The sequence below is a fragment of the Scyliorhinus canicula genome, chromosome 10 (genome assembly GCF_902713615.1).
Source record: "Scyliorhinus canicula chromosome 10, sScyCan1.1, whole genome shotgun sequence".
Lineage (NCBI taxonomy): Eukaryota > Metazoa > Chordata > Chondrichthyes > Carcharhiniformes > Scyliorhinidae > Scyliorhinus > Scyliorhinus canicula.
Window position 1 is genome coordinate 191,262,658 of NC_052155.1, and position 17,264 is coordinate 191,279,921.

The 17,264-nt window shown below is 48.9% G+C and overlaps 1 protein-coding gene across 1 annotated transcript in view; it reads right to left on the reverse strand.

The window, feature by feature from the left end:
* The window catches only part of LOC119972875 (thioredoxin domain-containing protein 3-like), a 224,582-nt gene that overhangs the window by 5,641 nt on the left and 201,677 nt on the right, over positions 1–17,264 (reverse strand). The window contains exon 16 of the mRNA XM_038810402.1: positions 14,037–14,275. Within this exon, the coding sequence (XP_038666330.1) occupies positions 14,037–14,275 (239 nt within the window). The remainder of the gene's footprint in view (positions 1–14,036; positions 14,276–17,264) is intronic.

The window sequence follows — 17,264 nt, forward strand, 5'->3', positions numbered from 1 at the left end:
AGTTCATGCACCCTAGGCATGGCGACTATGATGATGGCCACCATTCCTGGTTGAATTCCAAAGTCCATTGTCTGCAGGTGGCAAAGTCAGGCATGTTGCATACCCCCATGCTCAACCAGGTCCAACGGGCTACATGGTGGCCTATGGTCTGCATCCACATGTCTCCCCCCCCCCTCACCCCCGGCATTCCCAGGCACCCTGCCCTTTGCATCGCTCGCCTTGTCAGTGCCTGGAACTGTGGGGGCCTCTGGCCCTGGCACCATCCTTGCTTCCAAGGATACTGGTGGATATGCCAGAGGTACACTCTAAGGCCCCCATCCGGTGTCCTCCTGCAGGGGCTACTGTGGACACTGCCCTTGGGTGGGCCATGTGCTGCCCCACCTGGGGTGGCGCCCGTTTGGAGGAGGGAAGGAAGAGTTGGGAGCTGGGGTGCGAAGGCAGAATGCGGCAAGGTGAGGTGGGGGCACCCACACGCCAGTGTCACAACCACGGGGAACGGTGGGTGGTCAGTACATAGAACATAGAACAGTACAGCACAGAACAGGCCCTTCGGCCCTCGATGTTGTGCCGAGCAATGATCACCCCACTTAAACCCATGTAACCTGTATACCCGTAACCCAACAATCCCCCCATTAACCTTACACTACGGGCAATTTAGCATGGCCAATCCACCTAACCCGCACATCTTTGGACTGTGGGAGGAAACCGGAGCACCCGGGGGAAACCCACGCACACACGGGGAGGACGTGCAGACTCCACACAGACAGTGACCCAGCCAGGAATCGAACCTGGGACCCTGGAGCTGTGAAGCATTGATGCTAACCACCATGCTACCGTGAGGCCCCAAGTAGTGTAATGATATGCAGTAACAGTGTATATAACAGTGCACATAACAAGTGTATATGACAAGTGTGTATAGCCTCTGACCACCAGGTAGTGGAATCATGTAAGAGGAACTGGACACTGGAACCAGACAAAACCAGTCAGAGTTACAGAAGTTGTTAATAGCATGGTTAGAAGCTCCACAGTTTAGTTAGCAATAGTTTAGTCTACTCATAGATTATTCAACATGAAATAACTAGTCTTGAACTAGATGTTCTGTCGTACATTGATTCATTTATTATCATAGAACATGAACATAACATGGTAGCAGGAGTGATTTGAACGACACATGCGTTAAACAAAGAAGAAACATTGCTACAAGATAAGACCATAAGACCATAAGACATAGGAGTGGAAGTAAGGCCATTCGGCCCATCGAGTCCACTCCACCATTCAATCATGGTTGATTTCAACTCCATTTACCCGCTCTCTCCCCATAGCCCTTAATTCCTCGATAAAGGTGGTTCTTCAAATGGGAAGTCTGAAAGCTCCAGAACAGCTTCAATTTACTGGCAATGTGGATGGAAATTGGCACATATTTAAGCAGCACTTCACGCTGCATGTCTCAGCTACCGGTTTGCAGGCTCAGCTGGACGAGAGAAAAATTGTGTTATTACTCATGATAGCAGGCCCGCAGTTGATTGAAATATATAATACATTCACGTATGAGCAAGAGGAAGACAGTAAGAAATTTGATGCCATGATCATAAAATGTGACGAGCATTGTATACCTAAGGAAAATGAAACATTTGAAAAGTTCATTTCTCGAAAGCTCATGCAGAAGACTGGCGAATCATTCAACAGTTTTCTTACTGATCTTAAGCTAAAAGCACAAATGTGCAACTTCGCGATTCTGAAATTCTCCATGATTAGAGATCAAATTGTTTTTGGATTGCATGATACTAAGTGAGAGTGTCTTTTACGATAAAATGAGCTCCAATTAGAAGATGCCATATATATTTGCCATGCTAGCGAAGCAGCTGCACAATATGTTAATACATTTAATTCAAAAAGTTTTGGCGTGAATATTGCAAATGATGCAGCCGCCATTGGTGTTGTGACGCACTTAGAAAAGAAACGTGGTCTCAGCAGGCATTCTAAACGGTCTGAACATACAGCCATTGCATGTAAACGATGTGGTTATCAAGGCAATGTCCAGCTTTTGGCAAAATATGCACAAAGTGCAAAGGGAAGAATCACTTTATGAAACACTGTTTCTCAAATAAGAAAATTAATGCAGGGCAGTCGATTAACGTGATTGATGACACTAAGTTAAGTGACACATTTTTTTGTTGGTCTGGTGTTGGATAAAGACACACAAATGAAGCCATACCGAATAAAATGCTGCCCACAAGGATAAGGAGTGCTGAAAGTGATATTGCAGCAGTAACAAGGGACAAATGGACTGTACCTTTGATTATCAAACAATCGCTAAATACTGTTTAATTAAATATTGGTGCAAAGGCAACCCTAATCAGTATAAGTGATATTAAGACCATGCAGCTAAAGCCGAGAATTCACAATAAGCCGGTCTTACTTAAACATTGGTAAGAAGACTGACACTTTGTGTATATGCAAATTAAACGTGCAAGTAAAAAACAAAGTGCACAAGCTGAAGTTCTCAATTGTTGCTGAAGGTCGCGAATCATTATTGGGTGATGAAGTGTGTGAGGCACTGGAATTGATGTGAAGAGTCTATAGCACTGACTGTGCACTCAGTACACACAGTGGCTCAGTGGAGTCCATTGTACAGGCCTTTCCGGAAATATTCAAGGGCCTTAGTGTCCGGCCTTCCACATATAAAGTACAATTAAGAGAGCACGCACAACCGGTGATACACGCTCCTCAAAGAGTTCCAGCACCATTGCGTGACCTTCTCAAGGCAGTTAGACAGCGTGACACAACCTGGATTCATAAGGAAAATAGATGAGCCTACAGATTGGATCAACTCAATGGTCTATGTGAAAAACAAGAATAACAATCTCAGGATTTGAATGCAAACATCATAAGGAAGCATTATCAAATTCCAAAGGGGGAAGAGATCATAAGCGAGATGTCTGGTGCAAATTTTTTTACCAAACTCGATGCACCGCAGGGATTCGGCAGCTCAAGCTTGATGAAAAAAGTACCAAGTTCTGCACATTCAATATTCCTTTTGGCAGATATTTTCTTTGCATGCCTTTTGGCATTATATCTGTGTCCGAGATATTCCACAGAGCTATGGAACATATCATTGAGGGCATTGAGGGGGCTCAGGTCTATGTGGATGACAATATTGTATGGGGTTCCACCAGAGGAACACAAAGATAGATTGATCAAGGTCTTACAAAGCATAAGGCAGATTGGGCTGAGGCTTAATAAGGCCAAATACCAGTTTGGAGTTCAAGCTTTCTGTTCACGCAATAGAGCCAGATGAAATGAAGATTAATGCCAGACTAAACATATCCCGACCCACCGATAAAAAAGGATTAGGACGAATAATGGACATGATCAACCTCATAGGGAAGTTCATTCCCAATCTCTCAGCCAAAACAGTGTGTCTCAGAGACATCCTACGGAAAGTGAATGATTTCACTTGGGCAGAGCAACATGAGCAGGAGTGGCTCCAGCTAAGGAAAGTTCCTACACCTACGCCCGTGCTGACATTTTTTGATCCAACAAGGAACACCAAAATATCTATTGATGCATCAAAGAATGGTTTAGGTGCAGTATTGCTGCAACAGGAAGATGGAAACAACTGGAAACCTGGGCCTGTACTTCAAGATCAATGACGGAGTCTGAGTGCAGATACGCACGGATTAAAAAAGAATGCCTGGGACTGGTAGTTGGCTTGGAGAAATTCCGTATATATATATACGACCTACCCACATTCATCATTGAGACGAATCATCGACCACTGGTTGCAATCATTAAAAATAATCTCAACGAAATGTCTCCACAAATACAGCGTCCCACGATGAAGCTTCAAAGATACGACTTTGAGTTGATATACACGCCTGGCAAACATATAGTGGTAGCAGATGCGTTATCCAGAGCTCCAGCAGCACACAATGTCAGCTCTACTGGAGAAGATTTACAGGCTCACATAGACATGATCAGTGATGCACTGCCAGTATCAGGCGCAAAGTTGAAACGAATTATGGAAGAGACAGCAAAAGGTGAGGCGTTACAGAAGGCAATACTAAACCTTAACAATGGTTGGCCGAAAGGTTCATGCACAAAATAACATGAAATTAGATCTGAGCTGCGTGTAGTAAATGGGCTACTATTAAGACAAGAAAGAATTGTGATTCCGCAGTCTCTGCTCAGCGATATGCGAAAACAAATTCATGAAGGTCATCTCGGTATTAAGAAGTGCAAATGGAGAGCCAGAGATACTGGGCGGGATTCTCTGACCCTGCGAGGGTTGGAGAACCCTGGGGGGAGGCACAAATCCTGCCCCGATGCCGGCTGCCCTATTCTCCGGCACCGTTTTTTGGGGGCCGGTGGGATTTCTACCACTCCAGTCGGGGGCCGTTGACAGCAGCCCCCCACCCCCCCCCCCCGGCGATTCTCCGGGCACCGATGGGTCAAGTGGCCGTCCAGTTTTGGCCAGTCCCGCTGGCGTGAATTACTCACATCACGCACGGCGGGACCTGGAAGGTAAGTGTGCGGTCCTGGGGGGAGGGGTTGCGCGGGGGGGGGGGGGGGATCCGACCCCAGGGGGCCCTCACGGTGGCCTGGCCCGCGATCGAGGCATACCGATCCTGCGGGCGGGCAGTTTCCACGGGGGCCTTCTTTCCTCTCCGCCAGGTCCTGTAGGGCTCCGCCATATTGCCCAGGGGCTGGCACGGAGAAGAGAACCCCCGCGCATGCGCAGAAACAGGCCGGCCGGTCTGCACATGCGCAGAAACAGGCCGGCCGGTCTGCACATGCGCAGAAATATGCCGGCCAGTCCGCGCTTGCGCGAGATTATGCCGGCCGTTCAGCACATGCGTGAACTCGCGCTGGCCCTTCAGCGCCAGCTGGAGTGGTGCCAGCCACTCCGGCATCAACCTAGCCCCCGAATATTTGGAGAATTCCTCACTTTAGGTGGGGTGTTGACACCGGACCGGTTGGCGCTGGTTTTCCCGCCGGCGTGGGGACTTAGTCCCCAGAAGGGAGAACCCCGCCCACTGTGTATTGGCCTGGTATAAACAAGGATATACAAGACATAAGAACATAAGAACTAGGAGCAGGAGTAGGTCATCTGGCCCCTCGAGCCTGCTCTGCCATTCCAGGAGATCATGGCTGACAGAGAAATGTGAAACGTGTCAAAACTATCAGCACCGGCAAGCGAAAGAACCAATGAAGATAGCTGAAATACATCAACGGGGCAAAAAGTTGGAATGGATTTATTCTATCTCAATGGGAGGGAATATCTGTTCGTCGTTAACTGCTATTCAAATTTTCCAGCAATAGTCCTTCTGCCAAAGTCCTTGGCAAATTGTGTGATAATGCAAGAGATATTGATATTTGCAAGACATGGCATACCTAAAACTGTGGTGAGTGATAATGGTCCATGTTTTAATTGCAAAGAATGGCAAAAGTTTGCGATGCAATATGATTTTGAACACATTACTTTTGAGTCCATTAAACCACAATCAAATGGTAAAGCGGAGAAGGGAGTTCAAATAATAAAGCAGCTATTAAAAAAAGCTACGGTCATCAAAACTGATATGTATCTAGCTTTACTGAGTTATAGAATGGTGTTTTAAGATGTAGTTTGTCACCTACAGAGATACTGATGAATTGCAAGCTACGTACCACATTACTGTTCCACACAGACAAGGAAAAACAAAACGTGAAGACGTAAGCTGAAATCTCAGAAGTAAAACAGAAGGCATACTATGATAGAACAACCAGGAGTCTTAATCCTTTGTTACCAGGTGATGTTGTAAGGATTGAGGATCCTGATGGATGGTCTAGAAAAACTACTGTATTACAAAAGGCAGGTCCAAGATCATACACGGTAATGACAGAACAAGGACAGATATTGAGAAGAAATCATTGGGTACTATTGAAAACAAAAGAACCTGCTCAAGAACAGCAAGATGATGGTGTTAGTGAAGAATTCTACCAACCTGAACCAACACAAAGATTGGGAGAGTCAGACTTGAATATACAGAAACCTTCAAACCAGTGACGCAATCTTATCAGATACACAGACAGATGTTCAACATGGCAGCATAGGTTCACCAAGCATACCAAGGCTGAGAAGATCGGCAAGGAAGACAAAGAAACCAGAACGGCTGAATCTGTGATTGGACAATAAAGTTTGTGAATTGTGTAAAGTACATTGTTACTCATATCAGGTGTATTGTTTACAGAAATGATGTGTAGTACATTTAAAAAATCTCAAGGAAAGGGGATGTAATGATATGCAGCAACAGTGTATATGACAAGTGTTTATAGCCTCCGACCACGAGGTGTCATGCAAAAGGAACAGGACACTGGAACCGGACAAAACTATCTTGGTCAGAATTATAGGAGCTGTTAATGACATGGTTAGAAGCTTCACAGCTTGGTTAGCAATAATTTAATCTATCCACAGTTTATTCAACATTAAATAACTAGTCTTGAACTCGATGTTCTATTGTAAACTAATTTATTTATTATCATAGTACATGAACATAACAAGTAACAAGTGGGATGTGCAGCAAGATGGCTGCCATGCAGGTTGCGGCAATGGCCCTCCGTGTCTGAACACCCTGGTGCCGTGGGGTCACCCCGACCTCACGGCCCATCCTCTCTGGCCAATCTAGCAGTGTCCATCGGAGACAGTGTCGGGGCAGATCCTCGTGGGAACACTCCATTGGGAGGGGGGGAGGTGCTGTATGTGTTGTGGGCGGTGGGGGGGGGGGGGGGGGCGGGGGAGGGAGAAAGAATGGACACAGATAGGGAGGCTGCCAGCAATAAATATCAGCAGGAGTGTTGCCGGCAATGAATGTCAGGGGGGATTGGCCAGCAATGAATTTTGGAGGGGTGAAGAGCTCTGGAGACCTCCGATGTGGGCTGGGGACACTTAGGCTGCAGCGCTGGTCAGGGCGCCCTTTAAAGATGGTGCCTAGATCTCTTTGGAGCTGGTTCCTGGCTCTATGAGGTCCTGACTTTGGGAATGTAAGAGCCTTTTCCCACCCAGCCTCAATTTTTAGGCTGGCGGGAACATTATACTTTCATCAGGCAAGACCGAAATTGAACAGAGTTAGCTACTTTGATAGAGCAGAATACTTTCTAAGTGGAAAGAGGTTAGGTGCAGTGAATGTCCAAAGAGACTTGGTGGTTCAGGTGCATAGATCCTTTAAATGCCAGGAACAAGTGCAGAAAATAATCAAAAGGGCTAATGGAATGCTAGCCTTTATATCTCGAGGATTGGAGTATGAAGATATAGGGGTAATGCTGCAGCTGTACAAAACCCTGGTTAGACCCCACTTGGAGTCACTGTGAGAAGTTCTGGGCACCACACCCTGGGAAGGATATTTTGGCCTTGGAGGGAGGGCGACATAGGTTTACAAAAATTATACTTGGATTACAGGGGTTGAGTTACAAGGAGAAATTACACAAATTAGATATGTTTTTGCAAGACTTTAGAGGGTTAAGGGGTGATCTGTCTGAGGTATTGAAGGTATTAACAGGGAGAGACAGGTAGATAAAGATGAACTTCCACTGGTTGGAGATTCTAAAACTTGGGGGCATAGTCTAAAATTAGGGCTGGACCATTCCGGAGAGATGTTAGTGTCATGTGAGAGTACATTTAAGAAATAGATGTTTAAGCAATGTACCTTTAAGAAAAAAAGCAGCTCATATTACTGAAGTGATGTCAGAGTGTGGGTGGAGCTGGGTTTTTAGCTCAGCCATTTTCCAGTGTCGAGGTTTCAGTTTGAGAGAGCAGCTGAAAAGTGCCTGGCTGGTTTGCTGTGAGCTGTTTGATAGGAAAAGCCAGTTTTTGAGAAAAAGAGCTTGGGTGTGTCTGTGTTTTTGCAGTAAGCTGGATCTCTGCCAGAAAAGACTATCCCTGAATTATTTGGGTGATTTAAACTCATAATAGTAATGTCTTTAACCTGATGTGTTTCTGTTAAAGGTGTTAAGTCTTTTGGAGGTTTGAAGGAACATTTTGAGGGATTATTTAGTGTTGTATTATGTTCGGGATTATCTTTGAAGTAAGGAGTGTTAAGAGATCCAATGTTTATTTTGAAAGGTTAAGTTGGATTCATGGAATAAACATTGTTTTGTGTTTAAAAACCCACGTGTCCATAATTGTAATACCACACATGGGGAACAAGCCGTGTGCTTCAAAAGCAACAATCCATTAAAGGGAGAGGCTGGTTGAACTCCATGATATGTTTTGGGGTTTTGAAAACGCCGCTCCCATAACATTAGGAAGAACATCTTCACTCAAAGGGTGGTAGAGGTATGGAACCCTCTCCCATAAACAGCAGTTGAAGCTAGAACAGTTGTTAATTTTAATTCTGAGATAAATAGATTTTTGTTCAGCAAAGATATTAAGGGATATGGACCAAGGCAGTTATATGTATTTAGGTCACAGATCAGCCACAATCTTATCAAATGGAGGGATAGACTTGAGGGGCTAAATGACCTACTCCTGTTCCTATGTTCCTATACTGGGTGGGAAGGGGATTGCCTCCATCAGAAGCCCACTTCTGAAGCCAGTGGCGTCTGGATCTCCCGGAGACACTGATTGACCCCTTTGTGCCCCTTCCAACCCCCAGGCCTTCCCTACCCTCTTCACCCTCGAACCCCTTGAATATATATCTGGCCTCCGTTGCCTGGACTTGGTCAAGGACATCCTCCTGCATTTCTTCAGTCCATTACACCGCTGTTGCTGCAGGGTCTGCCGAGCTGCCGGCCAATCAGATTGGCTGGCAACTCTCCAAGGCGGGATCTAATCCTAAGTGAGGGGCAGAAGTCCCACCTGCAGCTGCTTCAACTAATTTGAGTGAGTGTGAAATGGCAGCAAAGTACTTGGAGTTGACAGGGATGTGTTCCCCGCCGACTCTGTGGAAGGTGGGTAGTGAGACATTGCCATCCAAAAGATGCAGGCCATGCAGTCCAATCTGAAAATAATGAATTTGAAAGGAATTTGGAAAATTCTTTGCCAACTCAAGGTCTTCAGATCCCATCAATTCCTATGGTTCCCTTGGCATCCTTGGTTAACTTGTTTCTGACAGAAAGGTTATAGACCATTGAGTCAGATTCTCTGTCTAGCGACGCCTGTATCGTGAATTGCGATTGGGCGGAGAACAGTGCGCCAGCCATAAATAGAGGCTGGCGCCAGGTGCCCAATGGATGGCCATGCCCCTACGCCTCAACAGTGGAATGAAAGCAATCCACACCGCATGCTAGCATGGACATGCAAATTGTACAGCAAAGGCCTGCAGGCGCTGAGTGATTGCTGACACCTCCTCATGTAGTCCCCAGCTCTGCACCTGCATCTCCAACATTGATGGGACCACCCTTTCCAGAAGTGCAAGACCTGTCCGGACGGCAGCTAGTTCATGGGGCTGGCCACCCTCCGACCATCCGACCCCTCGGGGATTCTTACCTCCACGTGTAACGTGGATGAAAGTAAAGCAGTGGTTGTAGTGTACATGGATTTTAGTAAGGCATTTGATAAGGTTCCCCATGGTAGGCTTATGCAGAAAGTAAGGAGGCATGGGATAGTGGGAAATTTGGCCAGTTGGATAACGAACTGGCTAACCAATAGAAGTCAGAGAGTGGTGGTGGATGGCAAATATTCGAGTCCAGTTACCAGTGGCATACCACAGGGATCAGTTCTGGGTCCTCTGCTGTTTGTGATTTTCATTAATGACTTGGATGAGGGAGTTGAAGGGTGGGTCAGTAAATTTGCAGACCATACGAAGATTAGTGGAGTTGTGGATAGTGAGGAGGGCTGTTGTCGGCTGCAAAGAGACATAGATAGGATGCAGAGCTGGGCTGAGAAGTGGCAGATGGAGTTTAACCCTGAAAAGTGAGGTTGTCCACTTTGGAAGGACAAATATGAATGCGGAATAAAGGGTTAACGGTAGGGTTCTTGGCAATGTGGAGGAACAGAGAGATCTTGGGGTCTATGTTCATAGATCTTTGAAAGATGCCACTCAAGTGGATAGAGCTGTGAAGAAGGCCTATGGTGTGCTAGCGTTCATTAGCAGAGGGATTGAATTTAAGAGCTGTGAGGTGATGATGCAGCTGTACAAAACCTCAGTATGGCCACATTTGGAGTACTGTGTGCAGTTCTGGTCGCCTCATTTTAGGAAGGATGTGGATTTGGAAAAGTTGCAAAGGAGATTTATCAGGATGTTGCCTGGAATGGAGAGTAGGTCTTACGAGGAAAGGTTGAGGGTGCTCGGCCTTTTCTCATTAGAACGGAGAAGGATGAGGGGCGACTTGACAGAGGTTTTTAAGATGATCAGGGGAATAGATAGAGTAGACGGTCCTATACTTTTTCCACGGGTGGAACAAGCCATTACAAGGGGACATAAATTTAAGGTGAATGGTGGAAGATATAGGGGGGATGTCAGAGGTAGGTTCTTGACCCAGAGAGTAGTGGGGGCATGGAATCCACTGCCTGTGGAAGTAGTCGAGTCGGAAACATTAGGGACCTTCAAGCAGCTTTTGGATAGGTACATGGATTACGGTAGAATGATGGGGTGTAGATTAATTTGTTCTTAATCTGTGACAAAAGTTCGGCACAACATCGTGGGCCGAAGGGCCTGTTCTGTGCTGTATTTTTCTGTGTTCTATGTTCTATGTATCCCAGCATGTGTGTGGTGCGCACCAGATGTTATCCCAGAAGCCTTTTTACTGATGTACCCATCCGAGGTAACTGTCTGTGGGAGGCTGGGGAGTGTTGGTGGTAGCAATGCTGAGACGTAGAGTGATATCTTTGGACTTGTGCTCCGGGTTGTTGCAGGGTTGCAGCTAGGTACATGGTTCACCAGCAGTTCCCGCCTCGGGGTCGGATGAGTCATGGCATTGCGCCTAGGGGTGGGGACCCCAGATGGATCCGCCTCGTCGCCAGGTGATCCTGCAAGCCAAAAGACAAGACAGATGGTTAGATCGCGGGTGGATGTGGTGGGGGGTGGCAGAGGGTCAACTCTATTAATTGCGCGCTCACTTGGATCTCCGGTGATGACCTCTGCCTCGGCCATTGCTCTGAGACGGTGAGGGGCTGCAGATCCGGTGGGCTCCCTCCGGTCTTCTCCCGTTCCAGGCAGTTGTGAGCAGTCTTCTCCTGGGAGGACAGATAATGCACAGACACGAAAAATACAGGGGGTCATTGGCTTGTGGCCTCTGTGAGCAGGGCACCCGGCTATGGCAGGTGGCATGGGTGTTGGCAGGTGGTGCAGGGTGGGCTGTGTGCGGAATGCCATGGGTGGGGTTCGGTCACCCTCTAGGTGGGGGTGGGCTACTGGTGTGCAGAATGGGGGTTGGTGCCAGGGCATGGTGGAGGTGAAGGGGGCACAACCTGGCTAGTCTTGAGGTTTGCTCACCCTCACCCTGCGCTGCCCACTGGTCTGCCTAGTTGGGGCATGTGGGGCAGTGGGTGAAGGGTGTGTGGGACGGTAGTGGTGATTCATCCTGGCTGGGCTGAGGAGGTTATGCAGCTTCTTCCTGCACTGCTGGCCGATCCTGGCAGTGGGGCACACGGTTATCACGACCTCTGCCATCTGCACCCAGACCCGGTTGACATCCGCAGGTGGCAGCCTCCTTCCCGCCGTGGGAAACATGATGTCCCCCTCTCCTCTTGGGATACAGCAGTGTCACAAGCTCGGCATCAGCAAACCTTGGTGCCGCTCTTCTCGGTGGCATATTCTTGGCTGGATTGAGAGTTTGTTGGGAGTAGAGTTTTCATATGCAGCTGCAGCTTGTCAGGCACTTGAGTGCCAATTCTGGCCCTGAAGAATCACACACCCGTGTTTGTTGGAATTGCACTAGTTCCATGCGATGCCGGTGCTAGCCCAAGCTCTGAATTGCTCCAGGACTGGCGCCGCATTCTGTTCCATAGAATTCTCATGATTCAGTGTGGCATCAGCATTTCGTCTCTGAAATAGAGAATTCCCCCCATTATCTTTGTTCCTCTCTCCACTGATGCTGTCTGACCTACTGTGATGAATGCAAGAAATTGATATATATATATTTCATATTTGTGGCAGTAATGTTCTGAAAAACCCTGGTTTAAAATATATACAGGCAGTATGTCTGCTCAGCTGTAATTAAGGAGTCATAAACGGTGAGGTCATTATTCATTCCAACCACTTACTTGATTACAGATGAAGGTCGAATGGAACATTGTTATGATTGTGGGAGATTCTCTGGAATGCAGGTAATTTATGGGGGAAGTGGTGTTTAGTTCTAGCTGAGCAGGTCATGGGACTTTGTGGGATACAGGTGATGTAATTAACGGGAGGAACCAATTCTGTCTGTAGTTTTACAGTTTGATATAGGATTTTGAAGTTAACAACAATTTTCCTAAATGCTATTAGGTAGAGCAGAGATGAGCAGAACCTGGGCCAGGATTCTCCCCTACCCGGCGGGGCGGGGGTCCCGGCGTGATGGAGTGGCGTGAACCACTCTGCTGTCGGGCCGCCCCAAAGGTGCGGAAGTCTCCGCATTTTTAGGGGCCAAGCCCTAACATTGAGGGGCGAGGCCTGCGCGGGAGTGGTTGGTGCTCTGCCGGCTGGCGTGGAAGGCCTTTGGCGCCACACCAGCCGGGGCCGAAGGGACTTCGCCGGTCGGCGTAAGTCCGTGCATGCGCCGGAGTGTCAGCGGCTGCTGACATCATCCCCGCGCATGCGCAGGGGGTCACTTCCACCTCCACCATGGTGAAGACCATGGCGAAGGTGGAAGGAAAAGAGTGCCCCCACGGCACAGGCACTCCCGCCGATCGGTGGGCCCCGATCGCGGGCCAGATCGCCCCGCGCCCCCCCCAGGACCCCGGAGGTAGGTGGTTTGATCCATGCCGGCGGGAGAGGGTTGACAATGGCGGGACTTCGGCCCATTACGGGCCGGAGTATAGCCCAGGGGGGCCCACCAACCGGCGCGATTCCCGCCCTCGCTGAATCTCTGGTGGTGGAGAATTCGGGCAGGATTGACGCTGGGCCCCGGCGATTCTCCGACCCGGCGGGGGTTCAGAGAATCCCGCCCCTGGTCTTTAAATGAACTCTCTCCAAAGGTCTGCATAGCTAAGCAAGTAAACCTGTTTTGTTAACTTTATTTATAAGTTTCAACTGCATTGGGTTGCTTAATTGAAGTTAGCAGCATGTATAGATAGTCAGTTTAAGTTTGTCCTTGTGTTTAAGAAGTTTTTAACTGATTATTGTAAAACTATTTTTTTAGATGTTAATGTGGTTGATTGTGTGTTTAACTGAAAGATTGTTTTAACATAAAAAGATACCTATTGGTCAGAGTCATCAATCCTGGGATGAAGCGTCATTTGCTCACAGTTTTACAAGTTAATAATTGTTTCAGTCTTGTCTGGTATCCTAACACCTACTGAGTACAACATTTTCTGGATAGAATAATGCAACACCCATCCCCATTTTAGCAGTTCTCAAATTGAAATAAGTGCACAATACTTCATCAACTGACTGCAGATATCTGCAGAGTGGCGTTTAATTCCCTTTCGTTTTGTTTATAGTTTCTTGACCTGCTCCTCCACTTCAGCCTGGACAAAGGTCCCCAAAGGGCTGAATTATCTTTTGAGCTCGGATTCTATCCCCCAATTCTGTCATGTGCCTTGACTTGTCTGCATCCCTGTAAATTTCACATGCACCTCCTTCCGCACTGTAAATTCTATGATTCACACTGTTTTTTGGTCTCAATGGCATAAATCAGTGGTTACTAATCTGTCCCACCACTCGGGTGCCCCCTGCTACCTTGTGTGCAATTGGAGCTATGAATGAGTATATGCAACAGATTGATTCTGGAAATTGGGTGCAGTGGTGCGTTCAGGTGATAATTGCAGTCATTCTTACATTTTGAACTGACATACATGAAAATTGGCTGCTACGATTTAGAAAGTTACTGCAACAAATTCTTGAAAATGGATTATGCCTCGTTTTGGAATCGAACAAAAACACAATAACTAATTTGACTTGGAAATATTATGGAATTACCAAGGTTAACTCCAAATGAATCCAGGAATGCATCTCCAAAAAATAACATAATGTGGTGCTTCGCAAGTTTTACAGTGGAGGGGCTGTGAAATCCATTCTGTGAAATACTAATGTCCAACTGAGCTCGAATGGAATTTGGAAAAGATGCCTTTGCCAACTCATGGTCCACAGGGCCAATCAATTCCTTCCACTCCCTAACAGCATTCTCCTTAGTAAGAATCATCATCACTATTGGAGTCCTGAAATAACAGAAGGAAAATTGTTAACAATTATGTCGTCCAGAAATGTTACATATGGCCTGATTGGAGTGGTGTTTGTGTCAGAGATCCGCACTGTGGTGATCTTTGTGAGGGGTTTCCAGGATGGAAGGTGTAGTGATCACAAAGATATATAAAGCTCTTTTGAAGAACTAAACTAATTTTATTAACACTACTAAATTTGATTTGACACTTATTCTGAATAGCAAACATACATGTAAACTACACTCACTAATGCTATCTCCATCTACTAATTATAACTATTACATCTTAAATCTGCAATACACTATGAATCTTATCTTGTTCAGCTTCAAATCTTACCTCCTCCCCTTAGCTTAAGAGCCAGTGCAATTTATAGTACTGTTCCGTAGCTCCGTTTAGTGGCTCGGCTTAACAAAACAATAACTCTTCACATGCTGTACATTTGTATAATGTCACATGCACCTGTAAACCAGTTGTGTTCGTTAGTCAAAAAGAAACCCTGTCATGATCGAAGAGAGAGGGTTTGTAGACATTCACCTTGTCTGTGGTAACCACGCGCGCAATTCTAACAGCGCCCTCCAGGTATTCCTGGAAAATAGTGGAAAACCCCTAAGCGAGGTTGGCTCCGAACAGAGCACGATGCTCACAGTCCCTTGCACCTGATATAATAATCAATTGAGTTTTAAACTCATTTAAATACGCTCAGCACATTTGAAGCCAGAGTCTCCCGGCTTCCGGGAATCACCGTACCCGCAGGCGCTGCATGAGGTCGGAGTCTCCAGGATTCACCGCTCTCGCAGTGAGAGGCTGGAGACTCCGGGATTCCCCGCTCCCGCAGCGTGATGTCGGAGTCTCCGGGATTCCCCGCTCCCACAGGTACAGCGTGAGCCGGAGTCTCAGGGATTCCCCGGTCCCGCAGGCAACGCGTGACGTAGGAGTCTCCGGGATTCCCCACTCCCCAGGCGCAGCGTGAGGTCGGAGTCTCCGGGATTCACCGCCCCGCAGCGTGACGTCGGAGTCTCCGGGATTCCCCGCTCCCACAGGCACAGCGTGAGGCTGGAGACTCCGGGATTCCCCGATCTCACAGCGTGAGGCCGGAGTCTCCTGAATTCCCCGTTCCTGCAGGCACAACATGAGGCCGGAGTCTCCTGAATTCCCCGTTCCTGCCGGCACAGCGTGAGGCCGGAGTCTCCTGAATTCCCCGTTCCTGCAGGCACAGCGTGAGGCCGGAGTCTCCTGAATTCCCCGTTCCTGCAGGCACAGCGTGAAGCCGGAGTCTCCTGAATTCCCCGCTCCTGCAGACACAGCGTGAGGCTGAAGTCTCCGGGATTCACGGCCCTCATAGGCACAGAGTGAGGTCGGAGACTCCGGGATTCCCCGATACCGTAGGCACAGCGTGAGGCCGGAGTCTCCAGGATTCATCGCTCCCGCAAGCACAGCATGAGACCGGAGTCTCTGGGATTCACCGCCCACATAGGCACAGAGTGAGGTCGGAGTCTCTGGGATTCACCGCTCTCGTAGGCACAGAGTGAGGTTGGAGACTCCAGGATTCCCCGTTCCTGCAGGCACAGCGTGAGGTCGGAGTCTCCGGGATTGTCCGATACCGTAGGCACAGCGTGAGGCCGGAGTCTCCAGCATTCCCCGATACCGTAAGCACTGCGTGAGGGATGAGTCTCCGGGATTCCCCGATACCATAGGCACAGTGTGAGGCCGATGCCTCCTGAATTCCCCGCTCCCGTAGGCACAGAGTGAGGCCAGAGTCTCCGGGATTCCCCGATACCGTAAGCGCAGCGTGAGGCCGGAGTCTCCTGAATTCCCTGGTCCTGCAGGCACAGCGTGTGGCTGGAGTCTCCTGAATTCCCCGTTCCTGCAGGCACATCGTGAGGCCGATGTCTCCTGAATTCCCCGTTCCTGCAGGCGCTGCGTGAGGCCGATGTCTCCTGAATTCCCCGTTCCTGCAGGGGCTGCGTGAGGCCGGAGTCTCCGGGATTCACCGCTCCCGCAGGCAACGCGTGATGTAGGAGTCTCCGGGATTCCCCACTCCCCAGGCGCAGCGTGAGGTCGGAGTCTCCGGGATTCACCGCTCCCGCAGCATGACGTCGGAGTCTCCGGGATTCCCCGCTCCCACAGGCACAGCGTGAGGCTGGAGACTCCGGGATTCCCCGATCCCACAGCGTGAGGCCGGAGTCTCCTGAATTCCCCATTCCTGCAGGCACAGCATGAGGCCGGTGTCTCCTGAATTCCCCGTTCCTGCCGGCACAGCGTGAGGCCGGAGTCTCCTGAATTCCCCGTTCCTGCAGGCACAGCGTGAGGCCGGAGTCTCCCGAATTCCCCGCTCCTGCAGGCACAGCGTAAGGCCGGAGTCTCCTGAATTCCCCGCTCCTGCAGACACAGCGTGAGGCTGAAGTCTCCGGGATTCACCGCCCTCATAGGCACAGAGTGAGGTCGGAGTCTCCGGGATTCACCGCCCTCATAGGCACAGCGTGAGGCCGGAGTCTCCAGGATTCATCGCTCCCGCAAGCACAGCATGAGACCGGAGTCTCTGGGATTCACCGCCCACATAGGCACAGAGTGAGGTCGGAGTCTCTGGGATTCACCGCTCTCGTAGGCACAGAGTGAGGCCGGAGTCTCCAGGATTCATCGCTCCCGCAAGCACAGCATGAGACCGGAGTCTCTGGGATTCACCGCCCACATAGGCACAGAGTGAGGTCGGAGTCTCTGGGATTCCCCGTTCCTGCAGGCACAGCGTGAGGTCGGAGTCTCCGGGATTGTCCGATACCGTAGGCACAGCGTGAGGCCGGAGTCTCCAGCATTCCCCGATACCGTAAGCACTGCATGAGGCCGGAGTCTCCTGAATTCCCCGCTCCGGTAGGCACAGCGTGAGGCCGGAGTCTCCTGAATTCCCCGCTCCCGTAGGCACAGCATGAGGCCGATGTCTCCTGATTTCCCCGTTCCTGCAGGCGCTGCGTGAGGCCGGAGTCTCCGGGAT